Raw genomic sequence first — 20,756 nt, 5'->3', positions numbered from 1 at the left:
ATTGATAATAAACCGAAAAAACAGGATACGCCCTTATGGTTTTAGAAAAATGTTTTCTTAAAACCATAAGGGCGTATTACAAAATAAATTTTTTTTTTCGTTTTTTCCATAGATGTTAATATTTTCAACATTTTTACATTGATTGGAGCAAAAAAATTTTTTTATACGCCCTTATGGTTCTGCAGAACCATAAGGGCGTATATTTTGAGATACACCCTTATGGTTCTAGTAACGCGAAATGTATCTACTGTTTACATTTACATTTCTAAAAAACTGATGAAAAATTTTTCTTTCTCCCACTCTTTTACTAGGTCTATGGACCTTGATTATATAGACTGACAGTTAAAGTTAAATATTTTATTATAGAGCTACACACTGAAACATCTAAAGTGTAAATAAGTAAATATCTGATCATAAGAACTTAGCTAATAGAGAAATTTATTAAGAAGTAAATTTTTTTTTGTTTTAAAAAATAACTGAAGAAATATCAAAATATCAACAGTAGGTTGTTGGGACTGTGATAAATAAATAAATAAATAAATAAATAAATAAATAAATAAATAAAATGACAGACCATCAGGATGTTAGTAAAGATTTACCAGATATTGAAGTAAGTAATTTTAAATTTTAATTAACACTACTAAAATTAAATAAATTATTTTTGACTTTAGAAAAAATTTAAACGAAGATATTTTTAAACATTGATTATTTTTAATTGTCATTAAATCATTATGTATCGTTGACCTAATTTTAAAATATCATATCTTGGTAAATGAAGAACATTGACTTTTTAAATTTATCTTAAATTTTATAAGACACATCAGTGAGAAGGAAAAGAACGGTAAAAGTGACAGCGATATAGGAAAATTTATGGAGGGGATACAACGAATAGAAGAAAAGAAGGAGAGAAAAATTAGAGAAAGAATTTAATAGACCTAGAAAAATTTAATTTTTGATATATAAATTAGGAGTTCAATGATTTTATTAATATAAATTATTGGTTGAAATTTTTATAAATAAGAATAAGTATATTTATGAAAAAATAAATTTTTAGAATTTTTTTTTAAGTCAGTAATTTTTAAGGATATAATTAAAGAAGAAATTAAAAAAATTATTGCATTAAATTTTTATAAATAAAAAGAATAAGTAAATTTATGAAAATGGTAAATTTTTGAAGTTTTTTTATAAATTAGTTATTTTTATTTTATAAATAAAGAAGAAATTTAAAAAATTAAAGAAATTGATAGTTTATATTTGCTAAAGAAGAAAAACTGTTGTTATAATTTTATATAATATATATTTAACAATAAAAAACAAATTAAAAGTTTTTTTAAGAAGAATTAAATCAACAAAATTATTGCTTTAAATTTTTATTAATAAAAAGAATAATTAAATATATAAAAATGGTAATTTATATTATTTATTTGTTAAAAAAGAAGAAATGTTATTATAATTTGATGTAATATATATTTAACAATAAAAAACAAATTAAAAGTTTTTTAAGAAGTATTAAATACTATTAGAATTTAATTTGCGCGCGCAAACAGGTGTCTGAATATAGAATTAATATTTAATCGTTGCCATGGTAACCGTTGCTATGATAACCATTGCCAAAATAGGTCACCATAGCAACGAAAAGAGACAACAATAAAAAGGTCACATCAACTTTTTAATAAAGGATTTTAATGCATTTTATATTGATTATAGAGTTTAAAATTCTTGAGGGATTTCACTGAAATGTAATACATTTATTTTGTAAGCTATTGCTAATGATAACCTTAAAGATGATACAAATTTATTGATTAGTGTAGTTATTTAAGTAAGCTTCAATTTGCATATCTTCATTTATTCAGTCAGTCAAATTTTACCACTACATTATTTTCATGGAAAAAATTTGCCATAGCAACCGTTACCATATAACGGTTACTATGGCAACGATTACCATAGCAACGGTTACTATGGCAACGATTACCACAGCAACGGTTACTGTCCCGAGAAAAAATGTTTCTATATCTATATATATATAAGCGAAATACCACTCACTCATCACGAGATCTCCGAAACTATTCGCCCGATTGACTTGAAATTTAGCATAGTTACTCCATTCGTGATGTAGACGCTCACTAAGAACGGATTTTACGCAATTCCTAGCCAAAATGAATTTTTCGTCTACCATCACATATGCCCTCCCCTCCCCTCCCTCTCATTCTTCTCCTCCCCTCCCGTGCCCTATAATCTTTCCCCTTCCCTATATCTCTCTCTTTTTTTGGGAGCGAAATATCATTTTGACCCTCTAATCTAAGAAACCATCAGTGGCACCCGTAAATTATCGAACTCAACCCCCCTACAACCACCCACGCTAATCAACCTTTGCCATGGTTACCATTGTCATGGTTATCGTTGCCATGGTTACCGTTGCTATGGTTACCGTTGCCGTGGTTACCGTTGCCATGGTTACCGTTACCATGGTTGCCGTTACCATGGTTACCGTTATCATGGTTACCGTTGCTATAATAACTGTCAAAATGATTGATTTTAAATTTTATCGATTGACTGTTGGGACAGTAGGAATTCATAATCATACGTTTTTTAAGAAAGAATAGCTAAATCATTAATAACTGAAATAACTTATATGTATTGGAATAATCATGAAGGATGAACTCGATTATATCATAACACAGATAAATTAAACATAAATATTATCAAGTTGATATTGTTAAATGATTATACTGATTTTAATGATTAAAATTAAAATGGTAAATTGTGTCTGATGCGTCTTCTCTAAAATTTTACAACGATATCGTTAAATTATTATAAAAACGGTCGATTTAAGATAATTTCTAATAAAATGAGTAATAATAAATATATTTTTAATACCACTTAATTTGTTATGAATTTATTAATAACTAGCTGATACCCGCCCGCTTCGATAGGAATACAATAAATTTTTATGGTGTAACCTAGATGAAAAATATAAACAAAATGGTTAATTTCAAAAGATAATGAATATAAATTTTGAATTAGAGAAAAGTGATTGTTTGTGATGACCGGTGTTAGAGAGTATTAAATATATGAGAAAAGTATTTTATTATTAACATTTTTAAAATTAAAAAATTATTGACATTTTTAAAATTAAATAATACTATGAAGCGGAAAAGAATAGGAGTTACGGATAATTATTACGTGAATCGTTCCAACATTCACGTAACAGAATAATGGAGGAGGAAGAGATTGAGAAAGAAATAGGAAGGACCTTCTTAATAAGAGTTTACAGAATATGCGAGAAAAAATTCAGATAGCTCGGACAGGGATTCGAACCCAGAACCTTCCGGTGACATGTCGGCTACTCTACCATTTGACCTATCCGGTCTAGACTAAATGTTTAGGATAACATTATTATAATGGGAACGCATCTCACTACACAGTACGTCATGGGTGATGCGGAAATCTGTCTAATGACAGATTTACTGACTAACTGACCCATTGATTGATTGATTATTAATAATAAAATACTTTTCTCATATATTTAATACTCGCTAACACCGGTTATCATAAACAATCACTTTTCTCTAATTCAAAATTTATATTAATTATCTTTTTGAAATTAATCATTTTGTTTATATTTTTCATCTAGGTTACAACATAAAATTTTATTGTATGCCCAGCGAAGCGGGTGGGTATCAGCTAGTAATTATATATAATTGTATATAATCATATATGATTATATATGGAATCACATATATAATTATATACAATTATATAGGATCATACATAATTATATATAATCATACATGATTATATATGGAGTTGTATATGAGGTTATATATAATCATATATAATTATATATGACTATATATGGAGCAATATACAACCATTCACGATTATATATAGTTCCATATACAATTATATATAAGTATATAGAATTATATATAATCATACATGATTATATATGGAATTGTATATGAGGTTATATATAATCATATATAATTATATATGACTATATATGGAGCAATATACAACCATTCACGATTATATATAGTTCCATATACAATTATATATAAGTATATAGAATTATATATAATCATACATGATTATATACGGAATTGTATATGAGGTTATATATAATCATATATAATTATATATGACTATATATGGAGCAATATACAACCATCCACGATTATATATAGTTCCATATACAATTATATATAAGTATATAGAATTATATATAATCATACATGATTATATATGGAATTGTATATGAGGTTATATATAATCATATATAATTATATATGACTATATATGGAGCAATATACAACCATTCACGATTATATATAGTTCCATATACAATTATATATAAGTATATAGAATTATATATAATCATACATGATTATATATGGAATTGTATATGAGGTTATATATAATCATATATAATTATATATGACTATATATGGAGCAATATACAACCATCCACGATTATATATAGTTCCATATACAATTATATATAAGTATATATAATTATATATGCTTATATATAATTAACAGACATAAAAATTTTTTCTTTGAAAAAAAATGTTTTTTTTGGTAATCACAAAAAGTGTAAAATGATGTTTATAATTACGTTTAAATAATTCTGAAATACAAAATTTGTCACATTTCCTATGAGATGTTTTGGTCTGCTCTGCTATTACCTAATAGTAAAATCATTATTTATTTTATTATTTAAATAAGTGTTATATTATAATGAAATTCGGTAAAATAAATAAATTATGAATAATGACTATCCAAATATATATTAAAATCAATTTTTATATTCCATTTATGATAAACTCATATGATACATTATGTAGATCATAGAATCATTATTATCTAAGACAGCAGCACAGCAGACACTTCAAGACGCACGGAGATCACCAAAGTTAAGCAGCATTGAGCAGGGTTAATAGTTGGATGGGTGACCGCTGGTATTATAGCTATAAAATTATATCTAGATATTTTTTTTTGCATTTTAATTGGTTACACAGAATTGCGTAGGACCATATTAAATATTCTATCCATAAAATTAACCCAATAATTAATTAGATGTAATAAATATATAATTAAATATTGTTATATATAATTATATATAGTTATATATAATTAGATATGATTATATTTGGCCATTTTTCATATATAATCATATATAACCAATTTATATATAATTATATATAAATATTTTTTCTCGGGGTGGCAACAGTTACCATAGCAACGATTACCATGACAACGAAAAGCGACAACAATGAAAACGTCACATTAACTGTTTACTAAAGGATTTTCATGCATATGATATATTTGACCGATCACGTTACGAATAGTTTGTTTACATGATATATTTTTATATTTTTCATCTAAATTATAAGAGTAGAATCTTGAAAAAAATTCTTTAATGAAGAAAAAAAATAATTAAAAAAATTAATAAAGATTTTTTAAAAATAGATAGTGACACTATAATATATGTTGCGCGCGCAAGCGCGCAACTGAATTTAGTATAGAATTATATATATTTTCATGCTTATGATATATTTGACCAATCAGATTACGAATAGTTTGTTTACATAGATATATTTTCATATTTTTTATCTAAATTATACTTTAAAAAAAAAATATAAATATAAATAAAAATAATAAATAATAAATATAAATATAATAATATACTTAAAAAAAAGAAATACATGATTTATTTTCATATTTTTCATCTAAATTTCATTTTAAATAAAAATAAATAATAAATAATGAATATTAAATTTTTTTTTGTTTCAGAATTTGCTGAGTTTGAATCCAAAAATAAAACCCTACACAAATTTCGTCCCATCTTTAGAAACAAAAAAAAACAAGCACCATTGGAAGCGCAACAACACCTTAACCTGTACCTCATGTTTAAAAAACAACTTTGAGGACATAAAACACACCACCCTAAGCGAGCGCGGAGCGCTAAAAGAATCCGCAAGGTGTTTAAAATGCGCTGACGCGCCATGTCAAAAATCCTGCCCGACTCAAATCGACGTAAAGTCCTTCATAACCTCAATATCTAACAAAAATTACTATGGCGCCGCGAAGACCATTTTGTCGGACAATCCTTTGGGTCTAACTTGCGGAATGGTTTGTCCTACCAGTGACCTTTGTGTCGGGGGGTGTAATTTAGCGGCTACAGAAGAAGGAGCTATTAATATCGGAGGTTTGCAACATTTTGCAGTGGATATCTTCAAGAAAATGAATATCCGCGCGACCAGAATTCCCGGTCAGTTTGTTGAACATTCTAATACTAAAATAGCGCTTCTTGGGTGCGGACCTTCGTCGATATCCTGCGCAACATTTTTGGCAAGATTAGGGTACACTGAAATTACAATTTTTGAAAAGGAAAATTTCCTTGGGGGCTTAAGTTCTTCAGAAATTCCTCAGTATCGATTGCCGTATGATGTTGTTAGCTTTGAAATTCAGTTGATCCAAGATTTAGGGGTCAAAATTGAATGCAATAGAATGCTGTCAGTAGACGATTTGACGATTGAAAATCTCCAAAAATCTGGTTATGAAGCTATTTTTTGCGGAATTGGTTTACCAGAAGCAAAAGTAATCCCAATTTTTGAAGGATTGACTCCAGAAATGGGATTCTATACCTCGAAAAATTTCCTGCCTTTGGTATCAGGCGGCAGCAAGCCAGGGTTATGTAAGTGCATTGATAATAAAAAGATTTATTAACTGTTAATAGTTTAACTTATTTGAATTATTAAAGAGGTCTTTTCGCCATCAATGTTAAATAAAAAATATTAGATTATGCATAAAATTAATTTTTATCTAATAGTTAAAGCCTTTATTTATCTAATAGTGAAGTTTAATTTTTAATCTTCACCGAGCAAATTTTTGAAAAAAAAATTAGGAAAACGGTTGACCCTGAAGGCCATCCCTGCAACTTCCCGCTAATTCCATACTTAGGCGCTTAAAATTGCACCAATGACGTTTTTGAGCTCTTCGAGCTCAAAAATACAATTTATGGGTTATTTTGAGCTCTCCGAGCTCAAAGAGATTGCTTTCCTCTGCTTTTGAGCTCTTCGAGCTCAAAAGTCTGATAGAGATTTGATAAGACACTATTTTTTGAATTTTTAAACCGCAATAACTTTTGAATGAATGAACCGATTTTCACGCGGTTAGAAGCATTCGACGCAGTTTTTTAAGCCTCACAAAGAATCTCAAATTTTGAATTGATCGCGCTAGTAATTTTGGAGTTATTCCGAAAAAACACTTTTTTCGGTTTTCTTTCGTTTACGATATCTCTCGAACGAATCAACCGATTTTGACCGGACTGGTAGCGACCGACGTGTTTTTTTGAGGTTAAGAGCTGATTAGTTTTTGGAATTGAACCATCAAGCCGTTAAAAAGTTATTCCAAAAAAACCACATTTGAAAAAAATTTTTTTTTCAGTTTTTTGAAGATTTCTCAAAATCTATCGATCTGAATCGGTCCAAATAGTTTTCAAAATCTAAGTTTGGTCAAGCCCTTTCGAATGGCACCAACTGCGATGAAATCGGTCAAGCCGTTCAAAAGTTATAAGCGGTTCACATACTTTCACACACACACACACACACACACACACACACACACACACACACACACACACACACACATATACAGACACCGTGACAACCTCGCGGGGATATTCAGGGAAGCTTCCTGTGACCTTCAAACGTCGAGATCTGATGAAAACTCGATTTTTGCAAAACGGGGTGAAAACAATAACTTCCCGATTTTTGAAAATCTTCGATTTTCGTAGCGGGAAGTTAAAAATTTCTAAAAATGTTAATATTTTTTCCAAGTCTTACGAGAAAATCAGACCTTAACAACTTTCTCGAATTATGGTATTAACTACCGATTAGATAGGGTAAAAAAAAAATAAAAATAAGGCTTTCGAAATATTTGGGTTTGATTTTTTGCAATAAATTATATAAGTTACCGTGGAATTTATAGAGAAATTAAAATTATAAAATCACAGAAAATTTTTAAGTAACCTACATTTAAATGGCGTCAGAACATTTGGCAACGTTGCGTAGCGTGCGAGCTTCAGACCATTCAATAAATTCGAATTAAACTTTAACGCACTTATGTTTTTCACATGCATCCCGCTCATTTGGATTTTCCAAACTTTTTTTTAATATTTCTTCGTGAAAATTTTATATAATATTCTTCGAATGTCATATTTTACTGTACCATTAGTTGTAATAGAGAGATTTTAACTGCGTCGTCGCAAAAAAATCACAAAAATATACCTTTTTTTGTACGAATTAACTTTACCCCCCCCCCCCTTAACTGGAGCGAAAGGACCTCCTTAAATTTTAATAAATATTTTTTAACATTCAATAAATATTTACTTTGGAGGAAAGTACATTTATTGATAGTTAATGAGTATTTATTAAATCTCATGTTAAAAAATCATTTATTTACAGTTAATAAACCTTATTAATAACCAAATTCTTTCAGCATGCAAATGCAAATTACCCAATTTGCACGGCAACGTAATTGTCCTTGGAGCAGGTGACACCGCATTTGACTGCGCCACCTCAGCCTTCAGATGCGGAGCGAAGAAAGTTTTCGTAATCTTCCGCAAAGGCTTCACCAATGTCCGCGCAGTTCCAGAAGAAATGGAGCTAGCTCGAGAAGAAAAGTGTGAATTCATTCCGTTCCAATCTCCAAAGCAAGTCATAATCAAGAACAATAGGATAGTAGCCATGGAATTCTATCGCACTGAACAGAACGGTGATGATTGGGTAGAAGATGAAGATCAGGTGACTAGAATCAAAGCAGACTTTGTTATTTCCGCATTCGGATCCGGTTTGTTTGATCCAAAAGTAAAGGCTGCTATGCATCCTATAAAGTTTAACAAATACGGATTGCCTGAAGTTGACACGAGCAGTATGAAAACTTCCGTGCCAGGTGTTTTCTGTGGAGGAGATCTTGCTGGAGTCGCCCAAACTACAGTAGAGTCAGTTAACGACGGAAAGATAGCGGCTTGGTTCATCCACAAGTTCATCCAAGAATCCCACGGATCAGGAGTTTTTGTACCAAAAACTCCGCAACTTCCTAAATTCCACAGTTCAGTAGATGATGTGGACATTAGCGTAGAATTCTGCGGATTGAAATTCGAGAATCCTTTTGGGTTAGCTTCAGCACCTCCTGCAACAACCAGTGCGATGATCAGAAGATCTTTTGAAGCTGGTTGGGGATTCACAGTTACTAAAACTTTTGGACTGGATAAAGATCTTGTGACAAATGTCTCACCAAGGATAATCAGAGGAACAACTTCTGGGCACAATTACGGACCAGGACAAGGTAGCTTCCTGAATATTGAGCTGATCTCTGAAAAGACAGCCGCTTATTGGTGCCGCAGCATCAGCGAATTGAAAAGAGACTTTCCGGAGAAGATTGTGATTGCGAGTATCATGTGCTCTTTTAATAAAACTGATTGGACTGAATTGGCGAAGCAAGCAGAAGCTGCTGGATCGGATGCACTGGAATTGAACCTTTCGTGCCCGCATGGAATGGGGGAATCAGGAATGGGCTTAGCTTGTGGTCAAGATCCCTATTTGGTTCGTGAAATATCAAATTGGGTGAAATCAGCGGTTAGAATTCCGGTTTTTGTGAAACTTACGCCGAATATTACGGATATTGTGGCGATTGCTACGGCGGCTTATGAAGGAGGTGCTGATGGTGTCTCGGCGATCAACACTGTTTCAGGTTTTTAAAAAGGATTTTTTTATACGTAGATAAGTAACAATATCTTTATAACTTAAGGAGATCCAAGAAATTTTTAAAACTTCCTGAAAATTTGTAAATTCAATCTACGTAGCCTAATAATTTAAAAAATTAAAAAACTGGTTTCCGGGATTTTAAGAAATAATTAGGTTAAAACTGTAATTTTTACATGAATGGAGATTCCACCAGCCGGTATTTGGTTAAGAATTTAATGCAATTAACGATTTAAAAAAAATTTTAGTTTCATTGAATTTGATTGAAAAAATAATAAGCTAAAGATTAAAACAATAAAAAAGTAGCTTTCCGAACGTATTACGGAGATATTTTATATTTTTTATGAAAAATCACTCGGAACTTGCGTTCTTTAAAGTCTTGTATTTGACTTGGCAACACCGCTTGCGCAGTTACTCATGCGCATAAGTAACCGCGGTTTTTTAAATGCTAGAAGATCTTAGTCATTTTAGTTAGACAGTAAACAAAAATAAATTTGAAGGTTAGGGACACTCTTGCGGTGTTGTCAAGTGTATACCGGTAATTCAGAGCGCTATATTTTTTTTTAGTCAATTAAATGTTAATAATTATTTAGTGAGTAAATTTTTCGGAAATTTCCTCAAAAATGTTATTAATTAATTTAAAGATAACAAAAGTATTTCTACGTTTTATTTTTTTATAGACATCCCTAGCGGTTTCACCGCCACGGTTAGAATATGGTCAATTCACGGTCAAACATTAGTCTATATGAAGTGATTTGACGGTTTACATTAGGTGTCATTGTGAACAATTTTGACGATTGATTTACCGACTGTAGATCCGAGAAATACCTTTTTCTGCGGGTGAACTTACGGTGATTTGACCGACATTTGACCATCAATTCACCCGCATATAACTGACAAACAACTAGCTCATTACGGTCGATTCACCGTGTCATCGTAGGAATCCGATGAAAGAAAATAGGTGCATTCACCCAGAATAATCGATATTAAGCTCGTATAATGTTCGCGTATACGATAATATAAAAAAAAAAAAAAAAATTCAATGTAAAATCACTTCGCCCAGATCGGGAATCGAACTCGGATCATCTGATTGACAGTCAAGGGATTTTCCTGTGATGCTATCCCAGACGTACATTAAAGATGCATTTTAATCACCATCTAATTTACGGATACTTAATTTAGTTTTGATAATTATTTCTATTCCATGAATTCTAAATAATAAATCATTCTGTGAATTTATCACCCAAAATAAATGCATTAAATTTTATTAATCAAAAAAAAATTTTTTTTTAATTTCATGAGGCTATGTTGAATTTAAAATTTCATAAAAAAAAATCCTGAAATTTCACAAAAATTTATAAAAGGTGTTTTTTTTTATAATATCAAAAATTATAGTGACTGAATCCTTTTTCAAATTATTTTTATTAACTATTTATTTATATTTTATTAGCCTCATATATTATTTTATAAAATTTTTTTACATTTACAAATAAAACTTCACCCAGCAATTTATCAATAGATCGCTGGTATAAAATTCCTTCTTTACCGTTACTATCTTCTTTACCGCCATTTGACCTGAAATTCGCTCGCAGACTACCGTGGATTCACCACCGAAATACTCTTTATTCACCGAATTTTTACTAGTCATTCACCGTTGTATTTATGTCTGAAGACAAACAAGGGGTCGGAAAATCATAGTTATTGAGTGGGAAAAAAATGGAGAAAATCTTGTGAATGTTCATTGTATGAACCATACACTGATAGAAGGATTTGTTTATAGTTAAAAATATTTGTTAATATTTAACAAATCATTTATTAGAGACCACTTTTTAGTAATAAACAAATATTTCTTAGTATTTAAAATGATTTGTTTGTATTTAATAAATCTGATATTCATATATTAAATATTAATAAATCTTTTTAAATACTAAGAAATATTTGTTTAATACTAAAAAGTGGTCTCTAATAAATGATTTGTTAAATATTAAAAAATATTTTTAACTATAAATAAATCCTTTTATCAGTGTACAATCACCGTCAGAACATTTCACAACTTCACTTATTTTTCACGGTTGAACGACGGTTGTTCGACCGCAAATAGACTTTCTTTCATCGGTAAAGTGAATTCACTGTCGTTTGACCGTAGTTTGGCCGTCACCAGGAATCCGCTAGGGATTCCTTACACTAGGATACTTGGATCTCCTTAAACGCGATATGATGCTCTCATCCAAAATATTTAATTAACTATATCATAGTTTTATTGAATTATTAAATATCATGTAACCTAGTTAATATCTTTTCTTTGAACTACAGTGGTAACCTTAATATGAGGAGCCTCAATACCCTGATTAAGAAATATGATTTGGAATGATTCGAAAAATTTTAATAATTTCATATTGTATGATATCACAAAATTATGATTCACAATTATTCAAAATGATTCAAAATTCTTAGTTCTGAATAATTTTGAATCATAATTTTATTATTCAAAATTATTCAGAATGATTCAAAGTTCTTAGTTCTGAATCATTTTGAATCATAATTGTATTATTCAAAATTATTCAAAGTTTTTAGTAGTATATGATTTTAAATCATAATTATATTATTTGAAATTATTTAAAATGATTCAAAATTCTTAGCTGTCCATAATTTTGAACCATAACTTTATGACTTAAAATAACTCGAAATGATTTAGAATTGCTCATTTTGAATACTTAAAAATTGCTCATTTTAAATACTTAAAAATTGTAAAATTATGATTTAAATTAATTCAAAATAACTTGAAATTTAATTTCTATTAATTTTAAATTATTTTTTCGACATTATTATTAGAAATAATTTATCAAATTAAATTATTGTAATTATATTAAATCAAAAAATAATATTAAAATTGTCAAGTCCTTATTTAATATTTAAAAAGTAAAGGTAACAGTAGCTGCATTAGAAAAATTTGATATTTTTGAACATATATTTGTTATAAAAGAGTGGGAAAATAAATTTACAATTATAGATATAAAAAAAATAGTATCAAAAATGGTATTTATTAGAGTAGAAAATTTATCTTTGATTTCTATGACTGACTATGTATGTCTACAACCCAATAGTTTTGAGGTTCAATAAAAAATAAGATTATACCTATGTAACAATGACAATTCAATCTTTTGTATCCCTATAACGACACCTTCATTACCATTCTATTTATCAAACTAATAACAATTAAATGATTATGATCACTCTGGGATCGAAAATATTAAAAGAAATTTATAAAATTTAAAATTACCCAAACGAGCTTTCAATGTTATTCAGTATTATTTAAGATGATTTGGAAGTTGGAATCATTTCAAATAATATTAAATCATCTGGAAAACCAGAAATTATAATATTATTTTATCATTCAATATTATTCAAAATGATTCGAACGTTTAAATTATGCTAAATAATTTTATATCATCTGAAGAACCAGAAATTTCTATATTATTTTATCATTCAATATTATTCAAAATGATTTGGAAGTTGAAATCATTTCGAATAATATTAAATCATCTGATGAACCAGAATTTTCAATATTATTTTATCATTCAATATTATTCAAAATGATTTGGAAGTTGAAATCATTTCAAATAATTTTAAATCATCTAGAAAACCAGAAATTATAATATTATTTTATCATTCAATATTATTCAAAATGATTTGGAAGTTGAAATCATTTCAAATCATTTTAAATCATAAAATAATATTACATTTTTTTATTATTTGATATGATATAAAATGATTCGTTGTAAAATTTATGCTTGAAAGTCAAATCATCCTGACAATTTGGGATGATTTGAAATGATTAAACCCGCGTCTTTTCGAATCATTCCAAATGAGATTTCTTAATCAGGGTATAACGAACTCCTTGATTTAACGAATTTTTCAAAATCCCCCAGAACTGCCTATAAGAGTTTATGTAAAATATACTTTTACATTACGAATATATTTTTCAAACAACCTTACTATAACGAAAGTTCAATCATTGCAGAATATAGATAAAAACTATTATTGGCCTTTATATAACAAATTTTCCAGCCTATAACCTCTACATAACGTATCCTACAAATTATCCTTTATATAGACAACAATTTATGACTTTTTTCGAGTAAAGACACAAAAAATGAACCAATAAGCTATTATTATTCCTTAATTTCCTACGGTTACACTCTATGTTTATATTCTATGCTTACGCATTGATAACGACGTCTATTTTTACCGGAAACTGATTTAAATGCTTTCAAATAAAAAATTCCGTGTTTTGATTTACACCCTCACGGTTCTGGAAATGCCGTAAAGATTCGGTATTTATACGATATAAATGCTGTATTTTTACCGTAATACTCCAGTTATTTTACCCAGTTTTCTTGCCGCATTATTACGAAAAAATTACGAAATAAATTCAGAATATTTACGGCAATACAATAGAAAAATTACGGTATATTAACAGCATTTAAACCGTAAATGTACCGCATATTTACTGTATATCTACGGCACTATTGTAGCAAAAAATCAGAAATGAAGATCCCTACTTTCTATTACCGGCAAAATACCAAAAATATGCTGCTTTACTACTATTTTTCAATAGCTTAAAATTTTTCTTTATAATATTATAAATCATCATGAATAATTTTTAAGAGGTTGATAAATTAATTTCTCCGTTATTATTAATATTATCATTTTTTTAGCCCAGACCGGGATTCGAACCCGGATCATCTAGTTACGCGCCGAAGGCTCTACCAGTTGAGCTATCAGAGACACTATCTGTATCTATTTACTCAGTCACCTAATAAGACTCACCGAGTAATAAACACAACTGTCCATCTTACGGTAGAAAGCATTATATCTTTAATTATATCAGTATAAACGCGGCAAAATTGCAGTATATTTTTGGTATTTTTACCGTAGAAATACCATTTTATTATTGTAAAATTATAGTAATATTATAGTTAATACATAGATTTTTTACGGTAAAAATTCTAGAGTTTTACGGTAATTTTATCGTATTATTTCTGAACTTTGCAGCAAAAGTACGGTAGAAATTCTGTATAACTATAGTAACAAAACTGGCCAAAATGACCACAGAAATACCGTATTACCGAGTTGTAATTTATCAGTGGAAATTTTCTTACCTTGTTATAACGAATCGAGTTTAATCTAACCTCTATATAACAAACCTCACTGTTACGAATAACTCGATATAACGAATAATTTCAATTTCCCTTTAATTTCGTTATATCAAGGTTGCACTGTATTATTAAATATAATTATATTGCTTTGGAAAGATAAAAAAAAAAACCAATTGAATACTTAACAATGTTTCAGGTTTGATGGGCTTAAAATCCGACGGAACTCCTTGGCCTTCAGTAGGAAGCGCAAAAGCTACAACTTACGGCGGAGTTTCTGGAAACGCCACGCGGCCTCAGGCGCTGCGTGCCATTTCTAGCATCGCGAAGAAACTCCCGGGATTCCCAATACTCGGAATAGGTGGCGTTGACTCCGCAGATGTTGCATTACAATTCATTCAATGCGGAGCTTCCGTAGTTCAAATTTGCAGCGCGATACAAAACCAAGATTTCACTTTAATTGATGATTATACAACTGGATTAAAAACTTTGTTGTATTTATCGGCTTTGGAGCACACTAAAGCTTGGGACAGGCAAAGCCCGCCAACTTTCAAACATCAGAAAGGCAAACCTGTTCTCTTCCATCCTCTGGGGGATCATGTTCCCTTTTTTGGAGAGTATCAGGTCTTGAGGGAAAAAGCTATGGCTGAAATCAGGGCTAAGGCAGATCCTTTGGAGATTTTTGAAGAAAAGAATGGAAAAAGTGAATTTGTTGGGCCTGTTTTGAAGGTTAAAGATTTCTTGGGGAAAGCTTTGCCTAATATTACGAATTATAAACAGTTGGATAATAAAAAACAAGTTGTGGCGCTGATTGATGATGACTTGTGTATCAATTGTGGGAAGTGCTATATGACTTGTGCTGACTCTGGGTACCAAGCTATTGAATTTAATGCTGAAACTCACATTCCGAAGGTTAATGACGATTGTACTGGGTGCACTTTGTGCTTATCTGTTTGTCCTATTATAGATTGTATTACTATGGTGCCTAAAACTATTCCGCATGTTATTAAACGAGGTATTTACGTTAATAACAATTAACAACAACAATTAGATAGTAAAAATATTAATAAATAATTGTTTAATAATAAAAGTGAATTTTTATTATAATTTCTGTAATGTAAATCAAAATTTATAACAAAATTGAAATAATAAATTTGTTTAAAAATTTTTATCAATTTTTTCTTACCTAAAACTTCTAAATTTTTCTACAACGGATTACGAAAAGTCATTTGTAGTAACTGTGATACGTTTGTGGGAGGAATTGCCAGCTGAGATTATAAATTCAACGAGTTTAGAGGTCTTTAAGAATAAAATTTTTGATTACTTGTTTAACTTGGATGTTTGAAGTGCACTCTAAATTACCGTATAGTAGAGCTATTAATTTACTTTAATTGTACAGGGCATACCTTTTGTTTCTTCTTTCTATTATTTTTATCTTTTCATTTTGTTACTATACTGTAAACTGTCCAGCTTTTAATTTTTTACCTAATTAATGTTTTATCTCTAATTCATAAGTCAGTGCTGTATTATTGTTAATTCTTAATCTACCTTGTAAATATGCTATTACATTTTTAAGTCAATTAATTATGTATAAACATAAATATGTATTTTATTGTGGATAAATTGCCATTCGGCCAATAGGCCTTGGCATAAATAAAAGTTAATCTAAATCTAAAAAATTTTATAGACCCGGGAGAAAATGAATTTGCCTAATCATATATATTTATATATGATTATATATTGAATATATAGAATTATATATGATTATATCTAAATTTTTATGTAAAATATATATAATCATATATAGACTAATATATTGTATGTATATTTTATATAAGACTGTATATAATCAGATCTGAGTTATCTAGGTCTATATATGATTATATCTGATCAGATCTAATTGATATTCCAGCTGTCAGGTTATAAAAAATGTCAAAAGAAAATTGCTATTTTTGCTTTTGATTTTAAATAAATATTTGTTAACTGTTAACAAATATTAATTAACATTTAATAAATCGTATTTAATAAATAATTTATTAACTGGTAATAAATATATATTAAATCCCATTATGTTAAGAAATCACTTATTAACAGTTAATAAAGCTCATTAAATATAAACAAATCATTCTATCAATATCAGTGTAACTATACGGAAATCATATATAATTATATATGAATCATATATAATTATATATGAATCATATATAACTATATATGAATCATATATAATTATATATGAATCATATATAATTATATATGAATCATATCTAATTATACATGAATCATATATAATTATGTATGAATCATATCTAATTATATATGAATCATATCTAATTATATATGAATCATATATAATTATATATGCATTTTGTGATTACTATAAAACATTCTCTGTTTTCATCTCAGAGTCTGCTACTCCAATGATTAATAATCTTTTAAACTATAGTTTTTTGTGGATGAAATAATGGAACTGTATTAATTAATTTAACTTATAAAAATCGATTATGTATTCGATTTGCATTAATTGTAGGTATTTCAAGCTTTACTCTTCCAGTAAGTCTCGTAGGTAAACAGGTGGCGTGTTAGTCTTTAAAGCGTCAGGTCCCCGGTTCGATCCCCGCTCACGGTGAATTTTTTTCTATTTTTATAGAAATAATTATATATAATTATATCTAATTATATATGATCAGATCTGGCCAATTTTCAGGTCTAATTATATATAAGTGATTATATATAACTATATATAATTAGGCAAATTCATTTTTTCCCGGGGAGCTTTGATGGATAATCCACTTTTATAATTTAGATGAAAAATATGAAAATATATCATGTAAGCAAACTATTCGTAACGTGATTGGTCGAATATATCATAAGCATGAAAATATATGCAAACTCTATAGTCAGGTGCGCGCTTGCGCGCGCAAATTCAAATTCTAGTCCTAATATAAAATTGAGATGAAATGTATGTGGCATCAAACTATTCGTAACGTGATTGGTCGAATATATCATAAGCATGGAAATATATGCAAATGCCATAGTCAGGCGCGCGCTTGCGCGCGCAAATTCAAATTCTAGTTTTTACTATAAAAGAACGGTTGATAGTTAATTTTCAAAAGTGTTTTGCTCAATCAATAGGATAAAATTTCACAAAAAAATAATTAAATTATCTATCGAAGAGCGAAGCGCTTTTTTGGAAAATTTTTATTTATTTATGCATAAAATGCGTTTTAATATTCCATTTGTTGTACAAGTATGGCAGAGATACTTCCGTTTGACCAATAGAAGGCGAGAGAGAAAAATAATGTAAACCCTACTTATTAAATTGAAGAATTTGAACTCTATAAAATTGGAAATAGTCTACTGTCTCGCCACTGGAATATTTTTGGTGATGATTGATTAAATTCATACTCAAGACATCTTCTTTTAAAAATTCTGAAAAAAATTTAACTTTAATTTTTGTGCCGTATTTTTATGATACTGTCTTACCCGCCATATTTAATGCAGCGCTTTAATTGATAGTCAAAAATATAACACGGAGGTGCTAATATGTTAAAATATTTAATTCCTACTTGGTATGACGGTGGGGTGGATATAAATTTCAAGCAATTATAAAATTGATTGTCGCACTCACATGATGATCTAAAAAAGAATTTTGTTAAATTAAAATGCTCCAATAAAAGTTAGGTAAATATTTTTTTTTGAATCACTAGATTTTTTTATATCAAAAGAAGAAACAAATACATTGAAAAAAAAATTTTTTTTTTTTTCAAATAAATGGGCAATGTTGTAATAAAAAATTTAAAATTTTAAACCATTTTATTTTTTTTTAGCTGAAGAAATCCAAATTTTTCTCATAATAATTTTTTTGTAAAAAGAGTTTAAAAAAAAATATAATTTAAATTGTTTTTTTTTAATCTAAAAAAATTTTTTTTCAACAAAAAAGTTATTGTAAGAATAATTTTTATTTCTTCAGCTAAGAAATAAATTTATTAAAAATTAAAATTAATATACCGAGTAAATAAACCTTCATTATGAAGCGTTTTAAAATAGCCACCAGCTACAATGCTATTATCACAATTATCATGTTTCCTACAACATTTATCTGTGGCACTAAATACCCCTAAATCTGATTGATCTTCAGCGATATTTCCGTTACCGCACCATTTAGTCCCTGGAAAAAATAGATAGTTATAAACTTGATAAAATTTTTTTAATGCTTTGAGATCCTTGTAATCATATGATTAAGGATAAGAGGATGTAGGATCTTGATATCGCGTTACAAATGCCATAAGGGCGTATCAGCCTATTATACGCCCTTATGGCACCCGGGTGCCATATTTTTTTCGGGAATCGACGTAGTTATGCCTAAAACGGGCAGAAATGCAAAAAAAATTTTGGTACGCCCTTATGGCACCCAGGGTACCTACCGGAAGCCATAAGGGCGTACCAAAAAATTTTTTTTCGGAAAACAACGTATTTTTACTTGAAACGCGTAGAAATGACGAAAAAAAATTTTTTTCAAATTTGAAATTTTTTGGTACGCCCTTATGGCACCGGAGGTACCCACTGGGTGCCATAAGGGCGTACCAAAAAAAATTTCAAATTTGAAAAAAAATTTTTTTTGTCATTTCTACGCGTTTCAAGTAAAAATACGTTGTTTCCCGAAAAAAAAATTTTTTGGTACGCCCTTATGGCTCCCAGTGGGTATTCCGGGTGCCATAAGGGCGTATCAAAAAATTTCAAATTAAAAAAAAATTTTTTTTCGTCATTTCTACGCGTTTCAAGTAAAAATACGTTGTTTCCCAAAAAAAAATTTTTTTGGTACGCCCTTATGGCTCCCGGTAGGTACCCTGGGTGCCATAAGGGCGTACCAAAAAATTTCAAATTTGAAAAAAATTTTTTTTCGTCATTTCTACGCGTTTCAAGTAAAAATACGTTGTTTCCCGAAAAAAAATTTTTTTGGTACGCCCTTATGCTTTTTCAAGGGTATTTTTTTCGGGATACGCCCTTATGGCATCAGTAACGCGATATAAACGCTAAGAAACTTTATTATTTAGCCAAGTAAATTGCTTTATTATTTTTGCTAAATTATAAAGTTTCTTAGCGTTTATATCAAGATTCTACAAGATCTTATCCTTAATTAATAAAATTTTTTTTTTAAATAAAAATTTCCATTCAATATTTTTTTTTTTTTTACCTGGAACAATAAAATAAAATGGAGCTTTTACAATAGAGCCGATTTCACTCAGTAGATTGTAACCGAGATTAAAAATGAATCTACGTTCATTTTTTTCATTATTACCGCTAGTATGACTATTACATAAATAAAACGGCTTTTTAATCAATAAAATTAGAAATAAAATTGTTAATTTTCGACTAATTTCCTGAAGAAAATAATAATTGATTATTACAGAAGAAATAATATGTAATATCCTTTAATAAAATATTTTATAAATGCGAAATACCATTATTGCATTTGTAGAATTTTACCATTTTAATTATTTGTAATTATAAATAATGAAATTCAGAAAAATTATTTTCAAACTAAACTTAAAAAAAAATTGCAGTTTTAAGAATGAAAAATTTATTTGCACTAAGAATAATATTTAAGTCTTACTATTAAACAAAAAAACCATATCTTATGATTTATTCATTTTTTTATGCTCTGTAATAACTGATATAAGATTTAAAGCAATTAAATGTCAATCATATGCTTTTGCAATAAATATAACTTTAATAACGTTTAAATAAAAATAAATTTTAGAACTAAAGTTATTTTTTTTATTAAAAATCTTAATTTTTGTTTAGATTATTTATTTTGAATATAAAC

At 28.7% G+C, this 20,756-nt stretch overlaps 2 protein-coding genes across 2 annotated transcripts; one reads left to right on the top strand and one right to left on the bottom strand.

Moving 5' to 3' along the window:
* Positions 1-257: 257 nt before the first annotated feature.
* Positions 258-16,012, top strand: LOC123267743 (dihydropyrimidine dehydrogenase [NADP(+)]). Its single transcript, XM_044732562.1, has 5 exons — positions 258-492; positions 566-610; positions 5,797-6,700; positions 8,506-9,759; positions 15,126-16,012. Exons 2-5 carry the CDS (start codon positions 566-568, stop codon positions 15,962-15,964), a joined length of 3,042 nt encoding a protein of 1,013 aa, XP_044588497.1. The 5' UTR covers positions 258-492; the 3' UTR covers positions 15,965-16,012.
* A 2,245-nt stretch (positions 16,013-18,257) lies between these two features.
* On the bottom strand, positions 18,258-20,562 carry LOC123267190 (phospholipase A2-like). Its single transcript, XM_044731733.1, has 5 exons — positions 20,552-20,562; positions 20,124-20,302; positions 18,938-19,097; positions 18,413-18,565; positions 18,258-18,358 (listed from the first exon to the last, which is right to left on the bottom strand). The coding sequence occupies exons 1-5, from the start codon at positions 20,560-20,562 to the stop codon at positions 18,265-18,267; spliced, it is 597 nt and encodes a 198-aa protein (XP_044587668.1). The 3' UTR covers positions 18,258-18,264.
* Positions 20,563-20,756: the final 194 nt, after the last annotated feature.

Source organism: Cotesia glomerata, linkage group LG6 (genome assembly GCF_020080835.1).
Source record: "Cotesia glomerata isolate CgM1 linkage group LG6, MPM_Cglom_v2.3, whole genome shotgun sequence".
NCBI classification, from domain to species: Eukaryota; Metazoa; Arthropoda; class Insecta; order Hymenoptera; family Braconidae; genus Cotesia; species Cotesia glomerata.
This window is presented reverse-complemented; position numbering and strand designations above follow the sequence as displayed.

What these genes read in the sequence shown, in the direction of transcription:
- LOC123267743 (XM_044732562.1), top strand. Translation starts at nt 566, where the DNA reads ATGACAGACCATCAGGATGTTAGTAAAGATTTACCAGATATTGAA. An exon ending in AAGATTTACCAGATATTGAA is followed by an intron (nt 611 to 5,796) that starts GTAAGTAATTTT and finishes TTTTTGTTTCAG; the next exon opens with AATTTGCTGAGTTTGAATCC. An exon ending in CGGCAGCAAGCCAGGGTTAT is followed by an intron (nt 6,701 to 8,505) that starts GTAAGTGCATTG and finishes AAATTCTTTCAG; the next exon opens with CATGCAAATGCAAATTACCC.
- LOC123267190 (XM_044731733.1), bottom strand. An exon ending in ATTTTATTTTATTGTTCCAG is followed by an intron (nt 19,098 to 20,123) that starts GTAAAAAAAAAA and finishes TATTTTTTCCAG; the next exon opens with GGACTAAATGGTGCGGTAAC. An exon ending in CGCTGCATTAAATATGGCGG is followed by an intron (nt 18,359 to 18,412) that starts GTAAGACAGTAT and finishes AATTTTTTTCAG; the next exon opens with AATTTTTAAAAGAAGATGTC.